The 17,481-nt window shown below is 59.3% G+C and overlaps 1 protein-coding gene across 1 annotated transcript; it reads left to right on the top strand.

The window, feature by feature from the left end:
- Window positions 1-457: 457 nt before the first annotated feature.
- PRSS38 (serine protease 38) lies at window positions 458-3,732 on the top strand. Its single transcript, XM_049871044.1, has 3 exons — window positions 458-704; window positions 2,792-2,934; window positions 3,499-3,732. The coding sequence occupies exons 1-3, from the start codon at window positions 458-460 to the stop codon at window positions 3,730-3,732; spliced, it is 624 nt and encodes a 207-aa protein (XP_049727001.1).
- Window positions 3,733-17,481: the final 13,749 nt, after the last annotated feature.

The following is a 17,481-nucleotide window of genomic DNA, read 5'->3' as shown; positions in this document are numbered from 1 at the left end:
CCCCACATGCCCATCCCACTCCACATGCCCCACCCCACGTGCCCTAACCCACGTGCCCCACCCCACGTGCCCCACCCCACCTGCCCACCCTACATACCCCACCCCACGTACCCCACCGCACATACCCACTCCATGTGCCCACCCCACATGCCCATCCACATGCCTAGCTCACATCCCCACCCAACATGGGTTGCCAAACCCGGCTGGGCCCTGGGTTGGAGCTGACTAGGCCCAGGTAAGTGAGACAGAAAGCTGAGGTCAGATCCTTCTCAGGGCTGGGAGTTGCTGGGGAGGCCTCGGCAGGGGCCAAGCCAGACCTTCTGGGGTCTCCAGGTCCCAAGGTGGGGTGAGTGGCAGGTCTCTCGAGGTCTCTCTGGCCCCTGGGCCACCAGTGGCACCTGATGGTGAAGTGAGACCACCCCACAGATCCATCAGAATCAATGACCTGAGGGTCCTCATGGGAATCACCAACTTCAAAAAGAGAAGCTGGAAAAGCCAGAAGACCAGGATAAAGCAGTTTCTCCCACACCCGACTTATAAGCACAGGCAGGTGCTCACTGACGGCGACATCGCTCTGCTGCAGCTGAGGACCCCAGTGCGGCTCTCTGCCTTTGTCCGCCCGGTCAGCGTCCCGCCCACCACCTTCCAGATGCAGCCGCAGGCGGAGTGCTGGGTCACTGGCTGGGGCCAGGTGCACTACAAAGGTGAGGTGAGGCAGGGAGGGGCTGGCGCCCCCCCAAGTCCAGCTGGAACTGCACATCGAGGTCTCTCAATCACTAGGCCAGGTTGGCAGTACTGAGATGGGCGGGGTGAGACTCGGAGACAAGGAAGAGTTGCAGCTCAAAGGCTGGCCATCTGCACCCTGCCTCTGCAGGACACTTGAGCCTGACCCAGGAAACTGGACTATCCTCCAGTCCTGGTGGGTTGGGGCAAAAAGCAAGCCTCAGGGAGGTGAGCACAGGGAGAAGGAGTGGGTTAGCCATGCTGCCTGGGAGACTGTGGTCAGGCTGGGTGAGGCTCCATCCTAGAGTGAGGCTAAGGAAGACCACGAGCCCCTGGATATTGCTCATCCCCAGGCCCCTGGAGTGAGGGAGAACAGACTCCGCCACCCCCTTGACCTAGGGCAGGGTGTTCCTAGAGCCCTGGGTCCCATGCCTGGGAAGGGTTTGTAAATATCAGTTCAATGCCCACCTCAGCCTTGCCAGATCTTCCGCTCTCCAGGCTGGGAGTGCTGCATCAGGGTGGCCAAGGCAGGGGCAAGGTCAGTGGAGAAGAGCTCAGTCCCCACCGCACACAACCAGACCCTGGGCATTGACTAGCACACGGCCAGTGATGTGTGGACCCTTGGCATTGACTAGCACACGCCCAGTGATGTGTGGACCCTGGGCATTAACTAGTACACGCCCAGTGATGTGTGGACCCTGGGCATTGACTAGCTCATGCCCCATGATGTGTGGACCTGGGCATTGACTAGCTCATGCCCCGTGATGTGTGGACCTGGGCATTGACTAGCTCATGCCCCGTGATGTGTGGACCCTGGGCATTGACTAGCACACGCCCAGTGATGTGCGGACCTGGCCATTGACTAGTACGCGCCCAGCGATGTGGGAACATGGGGCAGCTGCACGCAGGTAGTGACCGAGTGAGCGGGCTCTGTCATAGGGGGTGTGAAACTCCAGCTCACCTTCAGACACCTTGGGCAGAGGATGAGTGGAGCAGAAGGTGGAGCTGAGGAGCCCATTGAGCTGACGGATGGACAGAGGAGTGGGCCCTGAGCGAAGCCAAGCAGGGGCTGTGGGGAGGAAACAGGTGTGGCCTTCAGAGTGGATTGAAGGGATGATAAAGCAGAGGCGAAGGCAGTATAGAGGAGGTGTCCTAGAACATTCTTCAGCTCCTGGGGTTGAGGATCGGCTGTTGCGACCTGTAAAGCCTTCACGGCCCCTCCACACTGGCATTTCTGCATCTCCAAGCCTGGGGCAGAGAAGCGCAGCCTGGCCCTGCACCGCCCACTGTACAGCCCTGTCTGTCCATCTCTGACCGGCCCACTTGCCTCCCCACCCTCCAGGACTTGCTCTCTGGGCTCCATCTCTACTCCACAGGTGACCCTGGTCTGATGGGGATGAACGGGCATGGCCCCAGCCTGAGGCTTCGTCGGGGGTGGCTGTGTGATGTAACGGGTGACAGTCAGAGCACATTGGGACAGACAGACTGGCAACCTCTCAGCCTGGCCCTGGGATAGCCCTGCTCGGCCTACGCACTCCTGGCGCCACAGCCTGTCCCCACAGGAGCAGTCCGAGGCTGGGCCCCCAGGACTGGAACATTAACCAGCCCTGCCCACCCAGGCCCCACTGGACCCAGAGCCTGCACAGGCATCCCCATCCCATGTCTGCCCACTGAGCGACACACGTGTGGGTTAACGTGTCTGTGTCACAGCCCTCAGCAGACGCTGCATTCTGCAGGGCCACAGCCTCGTTCTTTCTCCATGTTTCCAGCGTTTCTCCTCCCCCTCATCTAAGGCGGACATGTCCATGGCCTAGAGGCCAGGATAAAGGGAGCCAAGCTCGTCCTGCTCTGCCACTGCACTGGGCATGGCCTTGGGGAGGTGATTTGAGCTCTTTGTCCATGGCTTTGTCTCCTCCTCTGTAAAACGGTGCAGCACAGAGCTCCTGGAGACAGCTTCCACATGGGGCCGCCCATCCACTTCCACACACGCTCGACCACCATTGGGCCCCCTGGGGCGTGAGCAGTGGGATCCAGGAGGGACCTCGCCTCCACAAGCCCCTCTCCACAGAGGCTCCAGTGATGACCCTCCAGGAGGCCCAGGTGTTCATCATCAACAACACCTACTGCGAGCTGTACCTGGGCCTCCCCCACCCCACCCACAACACAACACTGTGTGCAGCCAACCTCAGGGACAGAGCCATGGCCTGCATGGTGAGATCCCCCAGTCAGGCCCTGTCCTTTCTGCTGGGGGCCCCTCAGAGACACACCAGCCACCATTCCCCAAGAGCCCCCACTCTCCCTGTGGCTGAGCCCCATGTCTGGGACCCCACCATCAGCAGTTCCTTCCCGAATCAGTAGTCTTTCTTAACAAGCGTCCCTGGGGTCTGCCTGCCAGGAGACATGAAGCCACAGCCCCATCCTCCTGAGTGACCTGACTGCACAGAGACTTGGGGACGCCCCACCACCTACCCACGTCTTCAGGAGGTGGGAGGGCAGCGGGGGAGGGGTCTCAGGGAGTAGGAGTCCTGTCCTTCAGGAGGTGAGAGGGCAGCAGGGGAGGGGTCTCAGGGAGTAGGAGTCCTGTCCTTCAGGAGGTGAGAGGGCAGCAGGGGAGGGGTCTCAGGGAGTAGGAGTCCTGTCCGTGTCAGCTGGGAAAGGAGCTGTCTCTCACCTGGATTAGTGGGAACTTTGGATGGCCAAGGCCTTCAGGTGGGAGGGATTCGTGGGTGTCACCTCACAGGTGAGGAGCCTCAGCACCCCTCGCTCTCCTCCCAGGGCGACTCCGGGGGCCCCCTGGTCTGTGAGGTGAATGGCACCTGGCTGCAGCTGGGGGTTGTGAGCCGCGGCAGGGTGTGCCTGCCCACCGTGGCCCCCAGCGTGTATACCCGCGTCTCCTACTATTCTGCTTGGATCGCCGAGAACATCAGGGTTACCCAGGCTGCTGGGGCCTGGCCCTCGCCCCTGACCTTGCTGCTGCCTCTGCTTCTGATACTCCTCACTACCCTGTGACGTCCGCTGGCCCTGCACCTCGCCTCACCCCTACACCCACACACTGCAGCTTGTCCCCTCCCCCGTCCCACTCCAAGACCCTCCCTCCTCCCCCACATCCTCGCCCCACCTCTGATTCCTACTGGGGGCTGCCTCCACCCTGCTTCTCAGGACGATGGGTGATGGGTGCCGGGCAGGGAGAGAGGGCGCTGGGTAGAGGGACAGGCCTGGGGCTAGCTGAGAATTACACCCATAAAGCAGCAGGCCTTGTTCCTGACAGCCAAACCTACAGTCCTGACCGCTTCCTATGTGCCGGGAAAGATGCTTGTCCTGGTTGTCCCTGCTCTGGGCAGCCCTGAAGGCAGGGACTGCCACTGACAAGGGCCACTGTCACCTACAGAAGGGTCAGAGCTAAGACCTCCAGAAAGAGGGGTAAGAAATGGGGTACAGTGTCAGCAGGAGCCCCAGTCAGCTCCCCTGGGGCCTCACCCCTCCATTCTCACACCCCTGGTAGGGGGGCTTCCATTCTTAGACTTCTCTCAGAGAACTTCTTAAGAGAGTCCCAGATTCAGTGCTAATGCTATTGGAAGGGGACCCACATCTGATCCATCAGCCGACGAGTCCGCAGTCCCAGCCAGCTACCTAACCCTGGTCCCCAAGGCCTCATAGCCTTGGGAAAATGGGTAGGACTGGGCAGGGTACTTGCTTGCACAGAACAGAAGCCCCCTCCTAGGGAGAAGCACACCCGGATGGTTGAAAGCCCCTCAGGGCAGGGCTGTGCACACAGCTGGGTCGCTTCAGGGGGAACACACAGCTATCCTGCTGCTTCCGGGGCACCCCTGGGTGTGGACTCAGACGGGAGAGTTGCCAGCAGGGACTTGGGGTCCAGGACGCCTGAACAGCGGGTCAGGGGTAGATACCCAGTTCCCAATCATGGCAGCCCTGGTCGCTGCCCTGGCCACTTAGCAATCCTCCCTCCACCCTCCGCTGTAGGCGCCCAGCACCCACCACCTCAGAAGAAGGGAAAAATGAGACCTGGTGAGGAAGATCATGGGGAGGTGGGGGCTGAGTCAGGCCTCCCAGGCCTGCCCACTCAGGCCTCATTCTTAGTACCCTGTTGTGCCCCATGGGCTCCCTCTCGCCTCAGCCCTCTGGGCACCCCGCTTCTCCCCAGTGGTGAAGGCTTGGTAGGGTCTACCGAGCCTCAGACCAGCAGCCTGGAGGGCTGACCAGTGGTCACAGGCCTCCTGCATCACAAGAGAGCCGCCTCACCCCTGCCTCCCACCACACCCCCAGCTCCCCACGTAGCTTAATGAGCAAAACAGACCCGCCCGGTGAAACACTGGGCTTGGACACGGCGGGCCGGGACATGCCCAAGGCGGGGATCACATTCTGTTCTTTTCCAAGCCAGGCCATTCATCTTCAGAGGAGGGCGGCTGAGCGCCCAGGGTCCACAATGAGTCAGCAGAGGTGGCCGGCCACCCTCGCCTGGCCAGGCCAGCAGAGGCCAAGATCAGGTTGGAACTGGGGCACAGGAAGGTGGGACAGTGTCAAGGAGTGACCTTTTGCAAGCCACCCAAGGGTTCAGCAGGGCTGGGGTGGGAGGAGGTGATGGGCGTGTCTGTGGGGCAAGCGGGGCTGGGCCCCAGACCCATCCTGGGCGATCCTAAGGCCCCAGGAAGGGGCACCATCCCATGCCCCCAGCTCCCTCTGCTCAGCCTGGGCTAGGAGAGAAGTCGGGAGCTGATCTTGGGGGTTGGGGTAAGATGCCTGTTCTTATACTTCCCCATCCCCCCAGCCCTAGTCCAGAGCTGGCAAAAATACATACAGATATACATGCAATTTTTAAAAAGCAGCGAAGAGATCTGTATGGAATTATGGTGTCTCTCCCTCACCAGGCCCTCTGCCCCACCCTCTGTCCCCTGGGATGCTCTCCAGGAAACTGCTCCCTCAGCCCCTCTGGGGGAGCCAGGAGAGCCCATCCCCCATGTGTCCTTGGGGAGGGGGGCTATGGGGGGGTGGCTGCAGCAGGGGGAGTGTGCTGGACAAGGGTTTCCTGGTTTCTGAAGTGGGGACTCCGTGGGTCCCAAGCCTGAGGGTTCCCACCCCATACGCCCTAGCTAGGCGGAGGCAGGGGCTGCCTTCAGGGCTCCCCGCCTGCCCTGCTATCCTGTGCCGGAGCCAGCCAGCCTCTCAGCCCCTAAGTGGGGCTCTTGGTTCTTTATGAGCCTCCCACCCCATAAAAGCGGTTGCTGCTGCGTGCCGTCCAGAACCTCTGGAAACAGCTGGCTGCAGCCTCACAGGCCCTGCCCAGGCGCTCGGGAGGTCGGCTGGGACAGAGAAGGGCTGCTTCTGACTGTGGTAGCTTGAGCCCGGAGACCCACAGAGGCTCCCGGTGGTCCCTCTAGAGCCTGGTCACCGTGGTCTTGCCCTGGCCCATGGATGTGACAGGAACAGCTACAGAGCAGTGGGCAGGCGCCCAGGCTCCTACCCTGAGGGGAGGCAGCCCTGCTGCCCTCCCACTGACCTCCCCGAGCGACCTCCCTCCTGGGCCAGGGACCCTCCTGGAGCAGGAACGAAGGCCAGGCTTCCTCCCAGGAATGCAGCTTGAGTGGGCGCCCCAACATCCAGTGGGATCAGGCAGGGATTGATGAAAATGCCTCTGATTAATAAAAAAGTTTGATGGAAATTTCATATGTTGACTCGGATCCTAAACATTTTCCAGGAACATCTGGTGGTGGTTGGAGCCGCCTGTTTCTGTTCACAATGAGAACATTTTTTCCAATACCGTCTGTCCTCAACGATTGTCTCCTTCTAAAGGGTCGGGCACAGTCCCTGGGCCTGAGGGGGCTCTACTGTCCCCGCCCCCACCACCAAGATGATGGAGCCCACACTGTGATGGGAACCTTCTCTGAAGTCTGGGGACAGGACCGGAAGCCATGAAGTCCCACAGGAAGGCTCTTGCCAAGTTTGGCCACCCTGATGGGGGCCCGGGGCACATCCACCCCCGTCAGAAAGGGTATAGGGCCAGATTCTGTCCTCACCTCCTAGAGCCCCTCCACCTGCCTGCTTCCCTCCCTCTCAAGGATCCCAAGGCTCAGCCTTGGTGGGGTCAGGGTGTTGGCCTCCTGGACTCATTAAGCCCACAGGTACACAGTCCCAGGGAGGAGGAGCAGGACCAGCAGCGGAGCTGCCAATGATGGGCAAGGGCAGACAAGACAGTGGGGAACAGGGAAGGATGTTGCCCACCCAAGCCCCCCAATCCCCTCTCCATGGCCCCCTTTGGCCTCAACCCCTGAGGCCTGAGCCCACCTCCCTTCCCCTGGGCCTGTGCCTGCAGGGATCACACTGGGTGGGCCTGGAAGAGAGAGGGCATGTCATGGTTGTGCATAGCCCAGCCAAGCAGTCTGCCCGGGGGTGGAGGGGGTGGGGTAACAAAAGGAGAGTGGTGGATGGTAGTGCCCAAGGCCCATCTGTGCAGTGGGTGGGGGTCTCTGATGACTTCAGCCCCACTGTCACACAAGCCCTGGGCACACCATGCTCAGGGACAGCCTCATTTCCCACCAAAATTCTGCCCTGGTGGGCGATGACTTGTGAACCATGGACCTCATGATGTCAGACCCCAGGTCCGTTGAGAGACAGGCAGATATGGGAAAGATCCCAGGCAGGGTCCCTGGGTTGAGGCCGCCCCCGAGGGCAGCTCCATCTAGGCAGCTCTGTAAGCAGGGCAGGAGGACCCCCACCCGGGCATCAGGGGGCCTCTGAACAGTGCTGTGTATGGCCCACCCCCAAGGCACAGGCCAGCAGGGGGCCCCAGGGCTCGGGGACAGCCCGCACAGCTTCCACTGGTGCCAGCTGGGGTGCAGCCCTGTCCCGCAGCTGCACCAGGCCAGCATGTGTGGTCCTTGTGGGAGTCGTTCGTTTATTTTTCTTTCTTTCTGCCTCTTCCTTTTTAATAAAATGCATTGGAGTGGAAGGTGAACACCACCTCCAATGTCCTTGTCAAATTCGGTGTGCTCCTGGGGGCAGTGGCCAGGAAGGGTTGCTCCCCCAGGGAAGGGGGAAGGAGGGGGATGCCCAGCAAGAGGGATTTGGAAAGAGAAGTTCTCGGAGGGCTGAGCCTGCTGGGATGGCAAAACCAGCCCAAGATCCCTAAGAGGCTCAGAACATGGACCTTGGATAGACCAATTCAGATCTTGGTGCCCATGGCAGCCAGAGCTCACTCCCACCCATGCACCCCTCATGAGGGCAAGCCCAGGGGCCTCCATGGGTAGAGAGTGGTACCCCCTCCCAAGGACCCTCTCACTTTCACAGACAGAGGTCTGAACTCAAAGAGGCACAGGTCGTGCCAAGGCACCCTATGCAGGCATCCAGGGCTTCCTGCTGGGGTACAGACTGGGTGGAAAAAGGGTCCTCCCATTCATGGGGTAAAGGTAACCTGGGAAGATTTGTGTGTGAGGGGAAGGGTACCTCCCCACCTAGGCCTGAGACAGCTCTGTGGGGGCCAGGGAGTCAGGGCAGAGGGGAGCTTCTGATGGGGGAGCTGGCTCCCACGATCTCAGCACAGGCTTCAGTGCCGCCACCCTGAACATTTGCTCTGAATTATAGGCCAACGTGTTTCATAATGTTTTATGCTTTTCCTGCAGAGTTAATCTCTGCGCCCCCTCTGCCCCCACCGACAGGCAACCTCGCCAATCCTGTACGGGCAATCCTGCCCTGCCCTCCCCCCCCAAGGCTGGAATTCACCAGTGACCTGCCACCACCACCAAGCCATGGTGGGGCCGGGGTGAACCAAATGCCCTCACAATTGCCCTAGCTTCAGATGTCCATGGTCCAGAGGTCTAGGGCCCAGATGTACACAGAAGTCCACATCCCAGAGACCCAGGGCCTGGGTGCCCACACTCTGGGTGCCCATGGCCTGGGTGTCAATACCATGGCTTCCACAGCCTCACTGCCCATAGCCTGGGTGCCCACAACCTCAGTGCCTATGGCCTGAGTGCCCACAGCCTAGGTGTCAGTAGGCTGGGTGCCCACAGCCTGGGTGTCAGTAGGCTGGGTGCCTACAGCCTGGTGTCAATAGCCTTGGTGCCCACAGCCTGGGTGCCCATAGCCTGGGTGTCAGTAGCCTGGGTGCCCACAGCCTGGGTGTCAGTAGCCTGGCTGCTCACAGCCTGGGTGTCGGTAGCCTGGGTGCCCACAGCCTGGGTGTCAGTAGCCTGGGTGCCCACAACCTGGGTGTCAGTAACCTCAGTGCCCACAGCCTGGGTGTCAGTAGCCTGGGTGCCTGCTGCCTGGGTGTCAAAATCTTGGGTGCCCACAACCTGGGTGTCAATAGGCTGGGTACCCACAACCTGTGGTCCACAGCCTGGGTGTCCATGGCCCAGGGAAGAGGAGGGTCCAGGGTGGCTCTCTACCCTACTCCTGCAGGGCAGTGGGGGCTCTTATCAGGTGTCACCGCCAGCCGCCGGCCCCTATCTGCCAGGGGAGCCTGCCCTTCCGCCAGCGCTGATAGAGTCTGCTCTCCAGCACCTCAGCACAGATAGTGCTGTCAGCCCCACGCCTCCCACTGCCCTTCATATCCGCATCAGCAGAGCCCGGGGTCTAGGGCTCACTTTCATGCTTGCCCTCACACATGGGCAAGCTCCCCATGCCCAAGACGCCTTCTCTTGTTTTCTGCCTGTCCAAGAGCAGCCCTCCTGGGAAGCCCTAGAGGCTCCTCCCCAGCAAATCTCTCTGGTGTACTCACAGCACTACTGGAAGGGGGCCAGCATGTCTTAGAGGCAAAGTGTGGGGAGAGGAGTGGAGCTCAGAGGCCCAGGGTGGTCAACGAGACCCTAGGATCCAGGCCAGAGTGGTCCCAGGCCACCATGTCCTGATCACCCTGTTCCAGGACCCCCTCTGCCGGCTATTAGCCGCTCTTAGCACCTCTGATCAGGGCCTCTCTGAAAACATCCTCAAGAGACAAGGCTGTCAGTCCTGGTAACCAGGGGCCTGGGAAGGGACACGATTGCTTTCTGTGGCTGAAGGCTCCCAACACTCCTGATGTGTGACAGTGTCTGTCCACAGAAAAGAGGCTGTTTGCAGCCCAGGAGGGCTATTTGGATAATAATGAAGACTTTGGAGCAGAAGAGGCACCAAAGGAGGTGAAAGGGGAAGCCAGCTCTACCCCCCACCGCCTGCAGTCCTGACCTGGGGCTCCCACCCTGGAGCTCTCAGCAGGGAGTGTGTCACCCCCAGCCATCTGCCTGCTCTCCAGCTCCTGTCACCAGAATCAGGGTGCAGCCTGAGGCCAGGGTCACGGTCAAGAGAAATGACATTTTATCTAGGAGACCCTGACTTGCCTAGAATTGAGTGGGATGGAAACTTCTCTCCCTTACCAAGGCAGAGACCCTGGGCAGAATCTTAGAGACTGGCCTGAGCCACAAAGCCTGTTTGGGGCATTTCTCTGCCAGTGACAGGAGGATGGCCAGTGTGTTTCAGGGAAAAGTCTCTATGTGAGACTGGTAAGGAAGGGGAGGGGTCTGCCTTTGTGAGAGTGATGAGTCTGGTGACAAAGGTGGCCAAGATGCCAGTGAGGGAGGGGCAGAAGGGGAATGCAAGTAGTGTAGCAGCATTAATAATGACATAGATTAGCATATACTACTATGGCTGGGGAAACCCTAGTGGCGTAGTGGTTAAGTGCTACTGCTGCTAACCAAAGGGTCAGTAGTTCAAATCCGCGAGGTGCTCCTTGGAAACTCTGTGGGGCAGTTCTACTTTGTCCCATAGGGTCTCTATGAGTCAGAATTGACACGATGGCACTGGGTTTAGTTTTTTTTTTTTTTACTACAGCTGGGCATGTCATAGAGATGGTTCTGGAGCCCTTTGTTTTGTCAACCAGAGGCTGGTCAATTCACCCAGAGTCACCAAGCCTGTTGGAAGCCCACCCCAAGCAGGTCCACCCTGCAAATGGTGGCTGTGATGGTAGAGTTTGTTATGTCTGCTTTACCTCCATGCCAGACAGCCATCTCCTGCTTCCTTTCTCCTCTCTCCCCAAAGACTCTGTGGGATTTCAGGGAAGGGGTCTGGGGACTGAAGACTAACATTGTGTCCAGATCTGCTCCACTGCTCACCAGCCAACAGAGCTTCCTGTCTGTAAGGCTAGGGCAAGCGTCTGCCCACTGGTACACAAGAATTATGGTGACTACAGCTAAGGTTGTGGGAGAGCTGTTAGGGCAGAATGTGAGCCACTGCTGTGATGGTAACAATGGGACGCACTGATATCCAGCACCACCTGCTCTGGGGACACCAGCATCAGGAAGACCAAAACCTCGAAGCCTAGCTCAGCCACCAGCTCTTTTTAGCCCTCAGGCACCTCTCAATAGAATGGAGGGGTATCTTTGGCTTAGAGTTGAGGACCTGAGACCTCAAGAGCTCCTCAAGGACCCCAGCCTACCCCAGACCTTAACTCACTCCTGCTTGAGCCAAGCCCAGGTTGGGACGCCGAGGAAGGCACAGCCCCTGGGCACAGGTAATTGCAGGCCATGGATTAAGGCATGTTTCAGAGGGATGCACAGCTGCTCTGGAGCAGAGGAAAATAGCCCCTCTCTGCTTTGAATGGAGGTGAAAGGCATGCAAAGGGAAGCATCCAAGAGACAAGAGAAGCAAGCTGAGCTTTTAAGGCCCAATCAGATGTACTGGAGGAAAAGGGTTAGGCTGAAAGGGCACAGTGTTTAGGAGGAATGAGAAACTCTGTGCCTGGGGCAGGAGAGGGCGGTGAAAGCAGGAGACAAAGTATGAAATCAGGGAAGAATAGGACCTCCAGGGTCTTTGAGTGCCAGGCCAAATAGTATGAACCCCACTGATGTCTACACACATACATTCAGGAGAGCAGCAGAGCTGTACTGACGATAGTCTACATTGGCTACCGGTGCATCACCTTGCACTTCTTTCCTGGAGCCTCTGTCTTCACTAACCAATTTGTTATGTAACTTCTCCCAGGTGGTAGTATCCAAGACGGGCCACAACAACGCCTCACCTTCCAGGTCCACATCACCTGGGTCCACACCTATGGTTCAGGTTGGCCCTGAGACAGAGGTGAGGAGTGTGATTCCTGAGGTTAGGGCCGGAGGCAGTGTGGCTCTGGGCTCAGTCCATTGGTTGCTTATTCTAGGAAAGCCAGTTGCCATACTGGGAAGACACACCAGTGCCCTGTGGAGACACCACAGTAGGAAAGCTGATACCCTTGGTTAACAGCTGTCAGGCTTGCCATCTCCTGAGCGAACCACCTTGGAGAGGGTCCTCCTGACCCAGTCAGACAGTCAAAGGACTGTGGCCCCAGCAATCTCATGAGAGACCTAAGTCAGAACCACCAGCCAAGTCCCAAATTCCTGACCCACAATCGTCACAGAGGTAGTAATTTGATTGTTGATTATTGTGTTAAGTCATCAAGTTTGTTGGGGTGGCCCATTAGGCAATCAGAACACATACCCTAAGATTGCTCTAAGAAGTGATTTACAAGGTATCCTGGTGTTTTCTTCAGGGCCCATGGAAGGAGAACAAGGAAGCTTCATGTGCCCACAGGCATCTTGGATCCATCTCTGATTATTGCTTTAGGTAACACCCCTGCAGGTCGAGTTGCTGGGCCCAAGAGCCTGGGTATACAGGAATGCCATAGCGACTCAGCTATGTCACTGTGTTGTGCCATGAGGGCTCTGCACAGGGGTGCAAGGACACTCTGATGCAGGGAGGGGCAATGGGATCCATGCAGCAGGGCAGAGGTGAAGGTTCCCATAGGGACTCCCACAGAAAAGGACAAGATAATGAGCCCACTGGGGCATGGCTCTGGTCCCAGAGTATGCACACACTAAGCACATAGAGACATTGTGGCCCCCAGAACTTCTGCCACAAGGAGCCCAGAGCAGGCATGGAGGCAGGCAGGGCCATACAGTAGTGGCTGATCTCACCCAGGACCCTCAGAGGCTAAGGAGGTGGGGCTGCAGCCAGATGCCCAGAAAGAACCCCTGAGCCTGAGACAATGGGTCCAGGGTAGACCTCAAGGATCTTCCTGGAGGTGGAGAGCAAAGAAGGAAGGCCCAGGGCCCTGACTTGCCCTGCCCTTGAGCTCCTGTGCCAGGGCCCACTCGGCCCTATACTGCCCACTCAGTGGGGGCCTGTGAGTGTCTGTACACTTCCAGGTGGCCAGCCACCTACCTCTGCCCCCGTCTCCTGGAGTGGCTCCTCCAGGCTCCTTATTCAGAGATGTGGGAGTCCCAGGGGGCATTCCTTTCCCCACATACCCCCTCACCATAGCCTGTGGCCCAGCCTCAGGAGCCACTGACTGTACACTCCCACAGAGCTGGAGACAGCCCCTGTGGACATATGGGGAAACTGAGGCCTAGAGAGTGAGTTGGGAGAGCCCTGGGAGGGTTGGACAAGAACATGCCCTGGTGCTGTTCGGGGACATCCCCCACCTGTCTGCCCAGGAGGAAAGCCTGTGGCCATGTTTCTGGCCTTTTAGGAGCCTGGGAGATGACAGGGCAGGTGGAGAGGGGTGGATCCTGGCCACATCCAGGCAGAGGGCAAGGCCTGCAGGGGCTGTGGAGGCTGGACTGGAGGGAAGGAAGGAGCTAGGCCCTCTGGTCAAGCCACATGCACGTACAGACACACACAGACACACACTCATGCACACGCACACCCCCCCAGGAGAACACACACTCACACTCATGCATACACACACAGGAGAACAGCAAACCCACACATCCAACAGAACACACTCACACCTTCACACACACGGGCACATACACGCACACAATCAAGAGAACATACTCATATGCACGGCTGCCAAATTCAGAGTGAGCTCTGCCTCGGAGCTTCTGGCCCTGGAATTTGGTCGAGGGCTGTGCCTGGCCCCTCTGGCCTCCTGTGCCCTCACCTGGCACTCAGGGAAGCTTTGTGGGAGGCAGCAGCAGCTGGACCCCAGGCCCAGGCCAGAGGATCTCTGCTGCTAGTGACAAACCATCTCCCCGGAGGGCAGCCACAGGGGCCAACGCACACGTGCAAGAGGCCGGGGACCCCTGTGAGTACGCACGGGGTGGGAGGGACCTCAAGGGCCTGATTTATGACGGGGGTCCCGCACATGTGTCAAAGACACCGTGTTAAGCACTAGCATAAAAATAATATATAGGTTACCGCAACGTTTTTATGACCTTCCCCAGCCCTGCCCTGGAATGCTGGAATCCAGCAGGTGAAATAACATATATTTCAGCGGCTGCAGCACAGCCTTGAGCACAGGCTGGAGCTTGGGCGGCCAGGAGGTGGGGAAGGGGTTCTAGAGACTGTGTCTGGGCCCGAGTCACTCAGGGACTGAGAGACGTACAGACACCAGGGGAATGCAGAGTCTGACGGGGGTAGCGGGTGTTCAGCAGGCCTCAGGGGACATCAAGCGGGCCATACTATTCTGGACGACACACTGCGTCCCAGAGGAACGGCAAGCCTGGGCAGCTTCCTGTGGTGGTGACGCCTCAGCAGGGTCACCTTCTTGATCTTGTACTTCCTGAGCACCTGCCCTGTGCCAGATGCCAGCCACGGTATGGGCATGGAGCCAGACCTGTGCTTGCGGAGATGCAACCCAGGGGGCAAGGGGTCACCTCAAAGCTGCAGGAGGGCGGTGGGCTGGGGAAAGCCTGTGTGGGGCTCTGGACTGTGAGGCGTGTGAAGCGAGCCAAGAGAGGAGGGGGGAGTATTTGCGGAAGAGGCCACAGCCCAGGCTTGAGTCTGGTAGGTGGATGTACGACGGGGATCTGTAACAGGGAAGTCAGCAAAGGGGAGCATCCAAGTGTAGCCTTTGCCTTCTGATGCGGTGGGCTGTGGGAGACAGTGAGGATGTGTCAGTCAGCTATCGTACTGACAAGCCCCCCTTTCATGGGCCCCTTCAGGGTAGCTTGTCCTCCTCCCCAATCTTCAAACTGGAAAGTGCTTTAGGGTCATGAGATCAAAAGGAGAAGACCTCTTCTCCTTCCACAGATGGGGAAACACGGAGGCCCCCGATGGGTGGGCAAGCAATCTACTTTCCCACCTCACAGCCCCTAATATCTGGTCCTGGCCCCACCTAGGGTGTGATAAGAAGACAGGCGGGGAGAGGACTCCGTCAGGTTTGCTTACCACTTGGACAAAGGGCAGGGAAGCTGAGGCAGCTGTACAGACCTTGTCCCGCCTGGGTGTCCTTCTCCTTGGCTGGCTAAAGTCAGTTCTGCCCTGCTTGTCCTTCCTCAGTCTCCCTTCTCATGCCACAGCCAGCATCTGCTGGGGCTGGGAGGGAGGGTGTGTGCTCTGGGGAGTCTGCCTGCGGAGCTGGCACTCAGGGGCCCCTGGGATCATCCCGGCCACAGCATGCAGACAGCTGTCTTCTCAGGGACCCTCTGTCTCAACCTGCCCTGAGGGTAGCTGCGATGTGTAGGTGAACGGGGCATCACCTGCCCACTGTGCACCCCTTTTTCTCCCAGGGTTGTGCCAAGGGGGCCCATGCCTGGTGCCAACTGCTAGGACATCTCTGCCAGGTGCCCCCCCATTAGCGCCCCTTTCCTCAGCTTGCCTGTGCCCCTACCATGTCAGCATCCCCTCCTCCAAAAGGCGGTGGAACACTGCCCTCTCCACTGTCCCCATAGATGGTCTCCAGGGACCTTTTGTCCCCTGCTGTGCTATCTGCAGGGCTTGGGGCATGGGGGGCGCTGACCTGAGCCTCAAAACCTTGAGGGCTGAGGGGAAAAGAAGACACACGGCACAGGGGCCAGGACTGTGGGCAATGCCACCTGTGAGAGTGGGGGGGGCTTTCCAGCCCTGTGGCTACAAGATTCCATAGTGAGGGCAGGGCCAGCACAGCCCCTCAGCAGGGGGTGATCCCACAGAGACCCCACTGACAGCTGGGCTCCAAGCTTCAGCTTCCCAAGCTGTGGTCTGAGATGGGCCCCATGCTGTCTCATACCATCTGCCTGTTCACCTGTCGGGCCAGTCTCTCCTGAGCACAAGGTCCAACTTCAACACCCAATAGAAGCAGGCCCTGCAGCCGTCTTGGGGGCCATTTCCCCACTGGTGACCAGGAGAGCTCGTGGGTGGCCACGTCCCCATGGGGCCAGCTCACTGTGTCCTCCCTTACCACAGGACCTCCGGGTCCAGCTCCCCCTCCACAAGAAAGCATGAGCACTCCATCCTCCGCCACCCCAAGACTGTGCCGCCTGCCCTGAGCCCCAGCCCCCAGCATGACACCACTGAATTTGGGTGCATGTCCACTTTGAGATCCACAGTATCTTGAGGGCCCATGTTGCAGGTAGACAAACAGACAGGAGAAGGGTGCCCAGATCACACAGAGGAGGAGGCAGGTCTGGGGAAGGTTGTCAGGGTATAGACAGGCTACCAAAGAGCCAGCAATAAGGCTACCAAGGAGGCTGAGCAGTGGGATGTGGCAGGGCTGAGCAAGCTCCCCATGAAGACCCCTACCCTTTCATGGCCCAGGCGCAAGGTGAGACGGAGCACAAAGGATGGCTCCCTGAGTCCCAGTGCCCCCCCATGACACAAGAGGAAGAACTGAGGTCCAGGGAGCAGTGGGTCCTGCCTTCCCCCTGAGCACGTGACAACCCCCATGTCCCTCCACTGTCCACAGGGAGCCCTGAGACCTTGAGAGAGCCAAACACCTTTGGGGTCCCTAGTGGTCATGGTACTGCTCAGGAGGCACCTGGGGGCCACAATTCCTCCAGGCATTAGGGCCTTCTGGGGTCAGGGTCAGGGCTGAGGCTGAGGTCAGCCTGGTGTCAGGGCCAGGGTCAGGGCTGAGGCTGAGGTCAGCCTGGGGTCAGGGTCTGGGTCAGGTTGAGGCTGAGGTCAGCCTGGGGTCAGGGTCTGGGTCAGGTTGAGGCTGAGGTCAGCCTGGGGTCAGGGTCTGGGTCAGGTTGAGGTCAACCTGGGGTCAGGGTCTGGGTCAGGTGTGAGGCTGAGGGCAGCCTGGGGTCAAAGTCTGAGTCAGGTCTGAAGCTGAGGTCAGCCTGGGGTCAGGATCTCAGGCTCTTTGGGACCCCCCCCCATGCTCCCTTAGGACCTACAGCCACTTGCATCTCTGGAGACTAGCGTGGATCCCAAACTGGCCAGGAACCCGCCCAAGCAGCCCTGACTCGGCCTGTCCCCACCCTGAGGGACACCCCAGAGGCCTCTAGGACAGCCTCTAAGCCCACAGTGGGGCCTTGGGAGGGGATGGCAGCCAGACAGGACAAGAAGTCAGGCCTCCTGGAGGAGGGAATGGCATGACTGGGTCTGGAAGGATTAGTGTAAGGATTGGGGAGACTGAGAGGGAGTGGGGAGGCCGAGGGGAGCCTAAGTTAACCATCCAGCAAATAGAGTTCATCGGGCCTTCTGGTGGGGCGGGCAGGGCTTGTGATCTGTGAGGGGTGTGCAGCTTGATGGAGGGCAGCAGGGCCTGTGGACGTGAGGAAGCGAGGTGAAAGGTTGGGGGGTGTGGGGCTGCAGACCTCCCTGAGGTGAGGGACAGCGTCCTGGGGACAGGACACAGGCATACAGAGAGAGCACCTGAGGACAGGGACAGAGCCAGGCCTAGTCTCCAGTGCTTGCACAGCACCCCTCCCCCCCCCACCCCCCACCCCACAAACAGACACAGGAAGCACCGTGAGGAGATGCAGCTCCATCTGGCCTCTCCCCCACTCTGGGAAGCCTGTCCTCCTCTGGACTGGGACTGTGGAGCCCACCCTCGGGGATAGACTCTCTCAGGCCTCTGCAGCTCCTCAG

Source organism: Elephas maximus, chromosome 2 (assembly GCF_024166365.1).
Source record: "Elephas maximus indicus isolate mEleMax1 chromosome 2, mEleMax1 primary haplotype, whole genome shotgun sequence".
In the NCBI taxonomy this organism is placed as follows: Eukaryota; Metazoa; Chordata; class Mammalia; order Proboscidea; family Elephantidae; genus Elephas; species Elephas maximus.
This window is presented reverse-complemented; position numbering and strand designations above follow the sequence as displayed.

What these genes read in the sequence shown, in the direction of transcription:
- PRSS38 (XM_049871044.1), top strand. Translation starts at nt 458, where the DNA reads ATGGGAATCACCAACTTCAAAAAGAGAAGCTGGAAAAGCCAGAAGACC. An exon ending in GGGCCAGGTGCACTACAAAG is followed by an intron (nt 705 to 2,791) that starts GTGAGGTGAGGC and finishes CCCTCTCCACAG; the next exon opens with AGGCTCCAGTGATGACCCTC. An exon ending in ACAGAGCCATGGCCTGCATG is followed by an intron (nt 2,935 to 3,498) that starts GTGAGATCCCCC and finishes CTCTCCTCCCAG; the next exon opens with GGCGACTCCGGGGGCCCCCT.